Source organism: Echinops telfairi, unplaced genomic scaffold (genome assembly GCF_000313985.2).
Source record: "Echinops telfairi isolate 266 unplaced genomic scaffold, ASM31398v2 ScPeMD7_7424;HRSCAF=8462, whole genome shotgun sequence".
Classification (NCBI taxonomy): Eukaryota; Metazoa; Chordata; class Mammalia; order Afrosoricida; family Tenrecidae; genus Echinops; species Echinops telfairi.
In genome coordinates this window covers 27,261,485-27,275,369 of record NW_022111324.1, presented here as the reverse complement: position 1 = coordinate 27,275,369, position 13,885 = coordinate 27,261,485, and the positions used below count along the sequence as shown (strand labels likewise).

Here is a 13,885-nt window from a genome sequence, read left to right as displayed (position 1 = left end):
AAGCTGATAGCATCTGGGAGACGGCGGTCAGAGTTTAAGTAAGAGATGACTGGAGGCCAGTCGGTGGATTTTATTGGAGTTGCTGCAGCGATTCTTTCTTTTTTTCATGATTAAAAGATTTAATAAGAAAGTTGACTAGTTATCATGACAATGAGAAATGCTCAAGATAGTTGTTTATCAGGACATGTTACACTTCTTTCAAGTCTACTAATAAATGCCCAGTGAGGCCTACCCTTCCACTGGAAGCCTCAACTTGAAGGTATTCAGTTCAAGCTCAATGGATAAGTAAGGCCAGCTTCCCCAGTTGAGTGCCCAGAGACACCCCACTCTGCAAGCTAGCCTTTGTACAAAACTACTCAGCTTTACTTGTTCCGTGCATGGAGAGTTCCACCCCGCTGTTCCATGCTGCAGCTTTCCAATGCCGAGCCAGTACTGCTTTCAGTTGTTTGCGAAAGTGTGTGAAGCCTTGGAAAGGGGAGGGAGAACTGTTTTACAATGATTTCATCGAGATGAGTCCCTGTAAGATACTCTTTCTATTGGACTGACAAAAGAGAAGGATTATCTTTGCGTGGGGTGGGGGGAGCACAAAATGTTATAAATGAACATCTTCTTTCTACAATATTTGTTAAGATGGCATATACAAAAATGCCTCCATGTTTTGCTGCTTTCCTAAAGTGGTTCTTTGGCTGGTGGGGTCAGAATTAGAGTGAGGTGGGAATAGCGGTTGACGGAGGAAAGAGAGTGAGTGGGAGAGGCAGGAGTGACAGGGTGAGGGCAGGAGATGCTGGGCGGAGAGCAGACCTGATGGCGGGAACCTGCACCAGGGTGGAGAGAGTGCCTGTCTGGCTGGACAGCTCAGCTGCGCTCGGAGGGTAAGGAAGGGTGAGCTCTGTATTTGGACACTTAGCAGGGAGAGAGATGATGTCTGATGACCTCCATTGTTCCTGTGCAGTGAAGCTGGTTCAGGGATGCTAAGGAGAGTGAATTCTAATCCCACCCTCCTCGTACCCACATTCTATGAAGACACCATGTCCTACCCAGTTAGCAAACACTTTCTTCGTTTGCTCAGGGTGCCGGCACAGAACAGCTTTCCAGAGCAGAAGCATGTTTTCTCACCGATATGGAGGCTATACCTCTGAATTCAGGGAGTTGGCAGGCTTGGTCTCTGTCATTCTTGGGGGATGAGCCTTCTTCATCTGCTTTAGGTTCTGCTACTCTGAGCTTCCCTTGACGTTCCCTGGTTTGTGATTAGGTCCTTGCAGGCTGCGCCCCCCCCCCCCCTCCTTTCTAAAGTAGCTCAGAAGCGGTTCGTTTTAGGGGCCACCTGCTTCACCCTCAGCCGGCCTGGCGACACAGGTGAGCACTTGAGTGCTATCGAAAGGCAGGGGTGTCGAGCTCCGCAGCAGAGAGCTGTCACCCGCCCTTGCCTTCTGTGCCGCTGGCAGACGTAGAAACCGTGTGGGGTCGTAGCTCTGCTCTGCTTTACATAAAGGGGACTTTCCAGTGCGCAACAATGGGTTCTGGTTCTTATTTTGGCACATCAACATGACCTTGCTTAATCGAATTGATAACACCTGCAAGGAAAAGGCCTATTTCCCCGACAAGGCCCCATTTACAGAAGTAAGCATTATGATTCAACACGTTTTAGAGCTGATACCATCAAATCAAAAAACAGTTAGCTTCCCAGGCTTAAAAAAAGAAATGTTTCAACAGAAGATGCTGTTCTGTTGTCAAGTCAATTGCATCTCGTAGTGACCCTCCGGGACAGTCGCCCCGCCACACAGGCTTCCTGGGATCTAGTCATCATGGGAGTAGGTGGCCTGGTCTCCCCGCTGGGGTGGCTGGGAGGTTTGTATCACACACATTTAGCTTGGCAGCAGAGCGCTTAACCATTGCACCACCATTTTTGAAACCCTATTTGTGTTCTCCCAACTCTTTAGCCTCCACTGAGAAGGAGAATGCTCAGCCCATCGTGGTCCTGCCAAAGGAGTTCCCCGTGTACCTGTGGCAGCCCTTCCTCCGACACGCCTACTTCTGCTTCCAGGAGGCCCCGGGCCAGAAGAGGTTTAGTGCACTCCTGAGTGACTGCATCAGACATCTAAATCATGGTATGACTCTCTCCCCAGCCTCTCTTTCTCTGAGCCCCCCTGGTCACTCATCTCTCACATTGACTCCTAGCAAGCCGTAGACCATGTTGCCCCAGGGATGCCTTGAGGTGGAAGGAGAGAGTCTTGTAGACAAGGAGTGTGGTCTGTCTGCCGATGTTGTCGTCAGACGTGGAAACCTCCGTGAGACAGAACAGGCCAGTGATCTGGGGCAAGAGGAGGGAGCAGTCAGAGTGCTGTGGATTCATGAATATAACTCTCTTCCTCTTCTTGATTTTTTTAGAACTCTAATTTCCAGCACGAATGTGCCCATTGTCCCGGGGGAAAGTCCTAATCCTTATGCCATTTCTGATTTACTCCCACCTTTATTTCCGAATAACAATGATTCACTTAAGATCACAGGCACTCTTACTTGTTACATAATATTTTTATGTCCAAGCAGTGGTTCTGAAACATTAAGGTGTGTAAGAATCACCTGGATTCTTAAAACCAATTGCAATTCACAATGGAAAGCACAGGGGTCTAGGCTCCACCCGTAGAAACTCTGATGCACTCATCTGGATGGGCCCAGAGTGGGCTTTTCTTACAAGATGCCCAGAAGTGCGAATGCTGCTGGTCCTTGGGCCACCCTTGGGCCACCCTTGGAGTGGCTTCTCTTTGGGCCACTGTGTTTCCAGGTACAAATTTAATGAACTCCACACCTATTAAAAAGAAAACAAGAACTATTTCCTTCCAATATGAGATGTTTTTGATGAATTGCTGAGAAGGCTGGGTTTTCTGGACTCAGTGAAAACTTTGGTTAGAAATGATTGAACTTGCCAAGAATGGCAGCCAAATGCACAGGATCATTTGATAGTTATCGAAGTAACACAGTCCAGGGTAACCAGAAATTCCTGCCTCATCAATAAAGCTGTGTGGGACCCCAGGCTTGTCAGCAGAGGCCTCTGTGAGGAGGTGACACTTGAGCTGAGTCACCTCCCCAGCTGTGCCTTCTTTTCTTAATAAGGCTAATTCCACTGCACACTTACTTCAGAGCGCTGACATTTCCTGTGAGAGTCAAGAGTCAGAATCACTAGTGATGAATGTCTTCAGCCTGCATTTGCTTATGTATTATTTGTGTATTGATAGGAGGCTGATGGAGAAAGAGAATGTCGTCTCTTTTGCCAAGCAACTCTGAGTAACATCAGTCTTAATTTTGGCTCAGGACTGTTAGAGCATTTATAAAAGGAAACCCTTATTAATATCTTGCCTTGTGGTTTTGACGGTTTAGCAACAAAGAATGGTGCAGCATCGCGTGCTCTACTAGCTCATTCTCCAGCACACCTACACCTCTGTGCTCAGGGCCCTGGTCTAGTGTGAACATGCAGTTGGCACTGAGAAGAAGAACCACAGAATTTCATGCAGCAGGGAATGTTTGCTGCCCAACCAGATGGGACTTGCTGTGTTCCCACTTACATGTACATAATAGGAATTTCTGTGGGGAAGCTTTTGGATGTGATGTAGCCTGCATTTAGACTCCTTTTATGGAAGCTTTCAGTCGATTTAAAACCCAACTGTATTCTCCAGTATGTTTTCCAAGGCACTGAGAAGAGGGTCCAGTCGGGGTGCCCTGGTTCTCAGCCACATTCCTCTGTCTGGAAACCAGTTGTTTCTCACCGAGGCTGGCTGTATGCTCACAATGATGGTCAGAACCAGAGACGCCATACCACTGTGACCTTGATTGAAGGTTACTTTCAATCAAGGTAACAGCCCTTGATTCTTACAGCCAGTGACTTCAGGGGTCTTTCCCTTCTTGTGTCTGCCTCTGGTTTTGACAGGGCAACGTACCACTCATCTTTTGGGATTTGTATGTCTTTTACTGGGTCACTTTTCGTTGTTGTTATATTTCTGCCTGTTACTCGCATGGTTGGGAAGACCACAAAGATGTTTTCATGAGATCCCAGACAACTATTTTGTTTTCAATGTATACAGAATACTTTAGACATAAATATAACATTTTTATGGGCTCGGCTGTGATCAGAGGCAAAGATCCTAAAGTCTTTGAATAAATGAGTTTAAGAACATTTTTTTCTCTTCTTTCAAATTCATGAAAAAGACATGATTATTCTGAGCTGAAAGAACTTTTATTAAACGATCATTCTTCCATATTGTTTGTGTATAACCCTCTGTATTTGTCAAGAATTTTAACTTTATCCTTATAACTGCAATGGTATTATTTCTTCAATGTAGAATTCTGAAGATCAAGACCAAATTTTGCAAACCAGGACTCTTTTGGAACACCTTGGTTCTGTGTAAGAAAAGAACTAGCTGCCATAGGATTCATTCTGACTCATGGCTGTCCCACATGTGCCAGCGTGGAGATAGGAATGCTTCACAGGACTTCTGTCATGGCTGTTTTACACAATAGTGTAAAGTGAAAGTTTACACTGCAAATCAGCCTCCCATTTAACAATTTCCGCTCTGATTGTTCAGAGCCACTGGTTATATCTTTCACAACGTGTCACCTCCTCAAGAGTCCTGTTCTGGTTGTGCCATTTCCAGTACTCGTAGTTCCATCTGTTACCTTCTTGTTTGGCTTGAGAGCACTTTTTGACCCTTTGGTTTCATATAGATTTTTTTCCAGGAGGTTATTACTCATGGGTAATATTTTAAATTTTACGAGCCAATCTGTTGTTTACCTAAAAGGTGATGCCCAGGAGTAATTTGGTGTAAGGGTTAAAGAGTATCTCAGTACAATGGTTTGGTGAGTTCTCCAGTCTCATCTAGTCTAATCAATTTGTTATTTTTAAGATTTTGATTTCTGTTCCATATTTTTTCCTCTTGTTCTGTCAGGGCTATCTACTGTGGCCCTGAGCAGAATGGTGGGTAAGAGTAGTTGAATATAATCCAGAGTTTTTTGACCTCAGTGTAGATGAGGCTGTGATTCACAGCGACTATTAGTCTTATGGACTACTTTCTCTTTGAATCCTTGGCTTTCTTCTTTATCTTTTGTTCAGATGAGTAGAAACCAATAGTTGTATCTTCGATAACTTTCTGGTAACCTAGACACTACTCAGCCACACTGGGAGGAAGAATATACACTTTATGAATATAGTATGCCAGTTTACCACGTTGCCCCAGGAGGCTATGGTCCGAACCTCCACAACATTTCAGTGGCTGCTTTTTCAAAAGCACACCACCAGGCCTTTCTTCTAAAGCCCTTAAAGGTGACTCGGATTTCCAACCTTTCATTTAGCATACAAGAGCGTTAAGCGTTTGCACCATTCAGAGACTCCATATAATTCCCCGAACTTTAGGGGGTTTGGGAAGGTTGCTGACTTCTACATCCAGGCTCCTCAGTCTGTGGTGGCCTCATTGCGTCTCAGGTCTCGTTCTGTAGGTCCTGGGAATAGGCTTAGCTATTGTAGCAGCTAGTGCTGGGCCATGTCGATCCTGCTAGTCGCAAGTTCCCAGGGATCATTAAGGAAATGAATTCCTTTCATGACAAGTTACATCAAGAATGCCTGTCATTACCAGGATACGGACAGCCCTCAGTGCTCAAACCCCACTCTGACCTAGCCAACTTGCCCCAAGATTCTGGGTTGCAATTGGTTCCATTCCTTCTGGATTGTGGAACCACCCCCTTATGGGTAGGGTACAGTCCCTATTTAACCCTGACAAGGGTCCGATTGATTGCATCCTGTTCTTAGACAGTAAGTCGACTTTCTAAAGTAGCTAAGGGAAAACAAAGGCTCCAACTTCCTGCTTTTAGGGCGAGAACTGCCACTATATGCCTTAAATATTATTTATCCTCCTGAAGAGCATTCAAAAGAAGCCTTGGTGAGCAATAGTTAAGTGATTGGCTGTTAAGTTAAAGGTTGATAGTTTGGACCCCCCACGTGTACCGTGGGAGAAATGGCAGGCAATTTGCTCTTATAAAGATTATAGCCTAGGAAGTACTGTGGCGTGGGGGTGGGGGTGGGGCTGGGTGGGGGGCTGTTTCTGCTCTAAGATGAATCGAAATGAACCCCAGAACACGTGACACAGCCACAAAGAGCAGGCGTAAGACATCCCACGAGATGGTTCTTCAGCAAAAATCGCCTCCACCCCCAACTCACCGGGCTCAATACTAACCTACTCCTTGAGTGTCCCTGGAGAAGCTGCTGTCCTCTGCCCCCTGGAATCGCACTGGAATCACTGGTCACGGATCAGGGAAGGCCAGGTCCGGAACATCTGCTGCTGGGCAATTAGACAAAGACCGGCTTGTTGCCCCTGAGTCAGTCTTGTTCTTCAGAATTTTAATTTGTAAAATAAAGTCTGTGTAGTTAATATGGATATAGTTAAAACTCGATAAATATAGGGGGTTGTTAACAGATTATATATATGAAGAATGACCATTATCAATGCAAGTCATTTCCTTTAACACAGGGTAATAATTCCTTGGCATGTAAATTTGTAAGAAGGAGGAAAAAGTATTCCTGTAGGAAGACTAGGATATGTGAGGGCTAGGAAGTGTGACAAAATATGGGTCAATAGAGGAACTGAAAGAATTGTGAGTGGTTAGTGCTTAGAAAAGTGAGAGGAGCCAAGAGAGATGGGCTGTGGCCAGGCTGTAAAGGATGTGTATTAAGGAATTTAGATTTTATTCTAACAGTAGTGAAAAACTTTTAATCAGGTAAGTGACCCAATCAGTTATGCATTTTGGAAAGGTCACACTGGCTGCATTGTGGAGCTTGGGCGGAACAGCAGCATGCTGGGATTTTAGGAGATTGTGTAGGAAGCGTCTAGCAGGCCACAACTTGTGGTAATCTGCATAACAGAGGGTATGGTGAGCAGTGATTGTAGACAGCTATCCAGGAACTGGAATCAACTAGGTGTGGGCACTGATATCAGTAGTAGAATTCACACCTGGACTCAGGTTTGTTTTCCAGCCAGTGCACCTCAAGTGCAGCCACCCTTTGCCGAAAGGTTTCCGTAGAACTTCCAGTTTACAAATAGACTAAGAAGAAAGGCCTAGCAATTTGTTGCTGTTGTTGCTCCACCATTGAGATCGTCTGACCCATACCACCCCGATGCACAACAGAACACTACATGGTTCTACACCAGTGGTTCTCCACCCGTGGGTCGCGACCCCTTTGGGGGGTGGGTTGAACCATCCTTTCACAGGGGCCGCCTGATTCATAACAGTAGAAAAATAAGTTATGAAGTAGCAATGAAAATAATTTTATGCTTGGGGGGGGGGGCGGTCACCATAACCTGAGGAACTGTATTAACGGGTCTTGGCATTAGGAAGGTTGAGAACCACTGTTCTACTCCATCCTCACAGTTGTTCCATGCCTGAGCTCATTGTTGCAGCCACTGTGTCAATCCATCTCATGGAGGGCCTTCCTCATTTTCACTGTTCCTCTGTTTTACAAAGACGAGATCCTTCTCCAGGGCCTGGTCTCTTCTGACAATATGTCCAAAGTACACGAGATGAAGTCTTGCCATCCTCACCTCTAGGAGCACTCTGGCCGTACTTTTTTCCAGACCTATTTGTTTGTCCTTTTAGCAGTCCATGACATTTTCCGTATTCTTCGCCAGCACCACGATTCAATTGCATTGTTTCTTAAGTCTTCCTTACTCAATGTCCAACTTTCACATGCATATGAGGCAATGGACCATACCGTGGCTTGGGTCAGGCACACCTTAGTTCTCAAAGTAATATTTTTGCTTTTTTATACTCTAAAGAGGTCTTGTACCTCAGATTTACCTAGCAGCTCATCTTTTTCTCTTTTGACTGCTGATTCCAGGAGCCTTGATTGTGGATCCCAGCAAGATTAAATATTGGACAGCGTCAACCTTTCTCTAGTTATCATGATAACTAGTGGTCCAGTTGTGAAGATTTTTGTTTTCCTTACATTGAGTTGTAATCCATATGGAAGACTGTAATCCTTGATCTTTAGCAAGTGCCTCAATTCCTCTTCATGTTCAGCAAGCAAGGTTGTGTCATCTGCATATTGCAGGAAGTTAATAAGCCTTCCTCTAATCCTGATTTACATAATCCAGCTTCTCTGATGATTTGCTCAGCATGCAGATTGAATAAGTATGGTGAGAAGATACATCCTCGACACTCACTTTCCCTGATTTTAAGCCATGCACTATTACTTTGTTCAGTTTGCACCACTGCCTCTTGATCCAGGTGCAAGTTCTGCATGAGCACAATCAAGTATTCTGGGATTCCTGTTCTTCTCAAGGTTATCCATGGGTTTTTTTAATGTCCATACAGTCAAATGCCTTGGCATAGGTAAGAAAACACAAGCAAACATCTGCCTGCTATTCTCTGCTTTCAGTCAAGGTCCGTCTTACATAAGCAATGATACCTCTGGTAGTTCCATGTCAATGTACTCCTGCGGCGGTTGTTGGATGATTTTCAAAAATATTTTGCTTGCGTGCGGTATCACTGATATTGTTCTACAGTTTGAGCAATCTGTTGAGTCACCTTTCTTTGGAATGGGCCATTTACTTCCAAAGAAATCAGTCAGTGAAAATCTTAACGGATCACAATGGTCATATCTGCAGTCTACCATGGGGATGGCGTAGGACTGGACAGTGTTTTGTTTCTTTGTGCAAGGAGTTGCCCTAAGTGCAAGACCAGCTTAACAGCAACTAGCAACAGAATCAATAGGACATTAGGATAGATAAAATGGGGAAGGTGAAGCAGTGAAAGAAATCAAGGAAGATTCTCGGCTTTCTGTGTTTTCTGATAAGAACGCTGCAGGTGAATGAGCAAGTTCCAATGGGAGGCGATGTGTGTTCCCTTTTATCCATGTTGAGTCCGAGGAGTTTGTGAGGTGAGGAGAACTCAGACAGCCATGCACCGGGGTGGAGAGTATAAGCATGATCTGGAGTGGAGGCACAGGTGGGAAGTCATTAGCCTGTGTGTGGCCCTGGAAGCTATAGATTACTTCATGTGTTTGAGGGGGAAAATAAACCCCAATTCTATATTTCATAGAGACCCATTTATTAAGTCTTAAATAGGATAAAGACAAATGACCTGGATGAGGGAAACCAGCTGTCATGGTGTCCAAGGACTCACAGATTACTTAAGTAGCACTTGGACCACAAAGGAAACTGTCATGGAATAATGACAGGCAGAGCTGCAGAATCAAGAAAAGGACCATGAATGGGATGGAACACACACACACACACACACACACATTGCAAGTAGGAAAAGCTTACAAGATCAAAGTTTACAAGATCATTTCAGGGCCCTTTGATCACCATGGGCTATATATCATAACCACAGGTTCCTAACACCCCAGTTTCCATCAAGGGCACTTAAGACAAGTTCCTGAAGGTAAACCACCCTTCCCTGTGCTGGTCAGGAGAGCCACAGTAAACACATTCTACCCAAGAACAGAGCTCTTTATTATTGCTGGTGAATGGCCAGAAATAACTCAATGGAGAGAAGCTATGTGGAAACTCAACGTGGATTTCGGGCTCCCACCCTAAATGGTAGCCTTCTACAGCCCTGGTGCTCAGACGTGAAGATCTCATACACGTGGGAAAGATGGAGGCAGTGAGCCCTGCAAAGGAAAAATCACTGCCATTAAGTCGTATCTGATCCGAGCAAGCTTCCAGGAAAAGTGGGACTGCTCCCTAGAGTTTCCAAAGTGAAACTTTTTTTAATCATTTCAGTGGGGGCTCTTACAGCTTTTATAGCCATCCATACATCAGTTGTATCAAGCACATGTGTACATATGTTGCCATCATCCTTTTCTAGACATTTTCTTTCTGCTGGAGTCCTTGGTATCAGCTCCTCTTTTTTCCCTCCCTCCCCCAACCCTCCCAGCCTCATGGACTCCTGATAAATTATTATTTTTTTATATCTTACACCATCTTCTGTCTCCCTTCACCCACATTTCTGTTGTTTGTTCCCTGCTGGGGGATGGAGGTTGTGGTTAATACATTGAGAATTGTAGTCAGTTCCCCATTTCTCCCCCTTCTCCCCACAACTTCCCCTTCCCCTCATGATATTTCTATTCCCATTATTGTTCCTTAGGGGTTTATCTCTCCTGGATTCTGTATGTCGAGAGCTCTTATCTGTACCAATGTACATGCTCTGGTCTAGCCGCATTTGAATTTGAAGGTAGAACTGGGGTCATGATAGTGGGGGAGGAAACATAAAGAACTAGAGCAGCTGTTTTCAACCTGTGGATCGCGACCCCTTTGGGGGTTGAACGACCCTTTCACAGGGTTCGCCTAAAACTATCGGAAAGCACATAAATATTTCACAATATATAATTACATATTGTTTTGTGATTAATCAATATGCTTTATGCTTAATTATGTTCAATTTGTAACAATGAAAATACATCCAGCATATCAGATATTTACATTACAATTCATAATAGTAGAAAAAGTACAGTGATGAAGTAACAATGAAAATATATGTATATAGACCCATAACCCTATTAATATATTTCTATATTTACATATGTGCATGCCTATATTTGCACCTCTGTAAATGTCTTTTGCCTCCTAGTTCTTTCCCCTATTTCTGTTTACTTCTCTTCCTGTCCCATGATCATGTTTGACCTTAGACTCTCAGTACTTTTCCTCAGCTACACTGCACTTTATCAAACCCAGCCAGGCATTCTATACCCTCCTCACTATTGATTTGAGATCTCTTACTGTTCCCTTGTCCCTGGGTTTGTTGGCTTCCCCCTTCCTTTCTCCCACCTCCTTCACTCCCATGCACCCCCGGAACTGTCGACCCCATTATTTTCTCCTCGGGAGTGATTATCCTGCCTACCTTATATGGATAGACATGAGGAAAAGAAAAAAGAAGGGAAAAATCCTATAAATCATTCCAGGTCTGCCTGCTGACCCTTCCGGTTGTTTTCCAATCGGATCTGGGGAAGTGCCTCGCCTGATTCTGAAGTCTGCTTCATCTTTCTTCTGAGGGCATGTGGTGGGTTCAAACTGGGAATCTTTTGGTTAGCAGTCCCTAGTGCTAAGCTGTGCTTAGCCCATGGTGCCACCAGTGATACCACTGCAAAGAGAGAGCCTGTGTTTTATCTTTGTATCTCAGCAATTGACCCACAGCCTAGCACCTGGCACAGGCTCTGTAATGATAGAATAAATGAATGAAAGATATTTCCATTTTCTATCCTTCAGAATAGCTGAAAATGTATCCATGTATGAAAAAGCATGAGATACTTATAGGGTGCAATTTAAAGATGTTTATTCTTTAAAAGGTAACATTAAAATAGAACAGGTTGATGCTTTATTGATACATAAACACCTAGACAACATAAATGTTGTTGTTCGGTGCCATTGAGTTCTGACTCGTAGTGACGCTCTGTATAGCAGGATGAACTACTGTCTGGTCCTGCACCATCTTCACAATCATTCCTCCATTGTTGTTTCAGCTCACTGTTGCACCCACTGTGTTTATCCATCTTAGTGAGGTTTCACTCCTTTCTGACGAACCTCTGCTTTATCCTCTGTCCGTCTCCAAGAACTGATTCCTCCTGACGACGTGCCCAGAGTCTTTGCGACCAAGTTGAAATGCTGGCTGTGCTCTTCCAAGCCAGCCCTTGGTGCAGTCATCCCTCGGGCAGCGCTTGGTCTATTCAATATTGACGGCCAATGCCTTCTTGTCGTCAGTTGCCATTGAGTCCGTTCCAACGCATAGTCACCCTTTGTACAACAGAACAAAACGTTGCCTGGTCCTGCCCCGTTCTCACACGTTTTTATGGTAGATTCCATTGTTGTGTCAGTCCATCTCCTGAAGGAATTCTCCCTTTTCCCTGACCCTCTTCTTTACCAAGATGATGTCTTTTTTTCAGGGACTGGTCTCTCCAGATAAGCAGGCCCAAAGTACATGTGACAAAGTCTCGCCATCCTTGCTTCTAAGGAGCAGTCTGGCTGTACTTTCTCCAAGAGAGCTTTATTTGCTCTTCTGACAGTCGAGGGCACTTTCCGCATTCTTCTCTAACACCATCATTCAAGCAGATCAAGTCTTCTGGTCTCCTTTTCCAGTGTCCAGCTTCTACATGCACACGATGTGCTTGTAAACCCCACTGCTTCGGTCAGGGGCACCTTAGTCATCAAAGTGACACCTTTGCCCTTTAACACTTCCTGTGCACAGATTTGCCCAGTGCAATGTGTCGCTTGATTTCTTGACTGCTGCGTCCATGTGTGCTACTTGTGGATCCAAGTAAAGTGAAATCTCAGTGACATCAGTCGTTTCTTCATTTGTCATGATGTCATCAGTTTGTCTAATTTTGAGGATTTTGGGTTTATTTTACATTAAGTTGTAATCCATACTGAAAGCTTTAATCTTTGCTCTTCATCAGCAAATGCCTCAAGTCCTCCTCACTTTCGGCAAGGTTGTATTATCTGCAGATTACAGATAATAAGATTAAGGTTCTTAATCCTTCCTCCAATTCTGATGCCACATTTTTCTTCAGATAACCCATCTTCCTGGGTTATTTGCTCAGAATACAAATTGAGTAAATATGGTGAAAAGATACATACTTGAAACACATCTGTCCTGATTTTCAGCCAGGCACTTTTCTCTTGGTCTTTAGAGTGACTGTCTCCTGACCGGCTCGCAGGTTTCCCCAGGAGCACCATGGAGTGTTCTGGGACTCACGTTCCTCACAGTGCTCTCCATAGTGCGCTGAGATTCACACAGTTGAATGCCGCCATATTGTCAGCAAGACACAAGTACCGCCTTTCTGTTACATCTTTTTAGTTGGCCCGTCATTGTTGGTGTAAGGTAGTGTCTCATCATTGCTTTGATTTGCACCCCCTCGATGGCTAGTGAATAGGAGCATTCTTTCATGTGTTTGTTAGCCATTTGAATATCTTTTTTAGTGCACTCTCTGTTTATGTCCTTTGCCCACTTTGTGTTTTTCATTTCATCTTATTTATTTAAACATTTTAATTGCGCCATATGTCTTATCTTATAATTCAATAGTTCAGTCATATCCTGAAGAGTTGCACAACCATCACCACAGTAAATTTTAGAATATTTTCTTCTTTCTTGTACTCATGCTGTTAGCTTCCCTAATCCCCCAGCCTCCCCTGACCTCCCCCTTAGAAACCATTAATCCAGTCACGGTCTCATAGATTCGCTCATTCTGGATTGCATATACAGAAAAACTTTAAAAAACAAAAAAGAGAGACTAAAGAACTAACAACGATAACAAACGAAAGAACTCTCCCCTGAAAAGAAAGTAGACAACATTAAAAACGAGAACAACTGTAAAGTGGGCCAAAAGGGAGATCAAATGAGAAGGTGTTACATTTAACCTAACTACATCGGCCACAATCCATTTTCCAACTCACTCTGCATGATCGCAAGGCCCCATTTGCCCACTTTTCGATGGAATCATTTGTATTCTTTCCTGTCTGTTGAATGACATTTTGCTTTTTTCATGTATGATGTTCTGAATGCCCTCCACAACATATCAGATTTTAAGTTATTGACGTTCCCTGTGTTAAATCTGTACCTGAGATGGCCTCTTAATTAAGGTGGACTCAAGGGAGTATTTTGGTTCTCAGGGACTTGTTTTAACTTCTTCAGTTTCAACACAGACTTGGATCTGATCAGTTGATTATTTGCTCCACAATTGACCCCTGGCTTAGCTTTAATGGGTGATAATGGGTTTCTCCGTTGTCTCTTCCCCCAGTTTTAGACCATTTGATTCTAGTGTTTTGGTGCAGTCCAGGTATATTGTTACAGTGTATGTTGTTGAAAAAACTATTTATAATGAAGAAGTTGTTGTTCTTGCAAATTTTTTTTT

General features: G+C 44.0%; 1 protein-coding gene across 1 annotated transcript in view; it reads left to right on the top strand.

Annotated features, from left to right (window-relative positions):
- NIBAN1 (niban apoptosis regulator 1) overlaps nucleotides 1-13,885 on the top strand; it is a 220,614-nt gene that overhangs the window by 115,574 nt on the left and 91,155 nt on the right. The window contains exon 5 of the mRNA XM_045297990.1: nucleotides 1,941-2,108. Within this exon, the coding sequence (XP_045153925.1) occupies nucleotides 1,941-2,108 (168 nt within the window). The remainder of the gene's footprint in view (nucleotides 1-1,940; nucleotides 2,109-13,885) is intronic.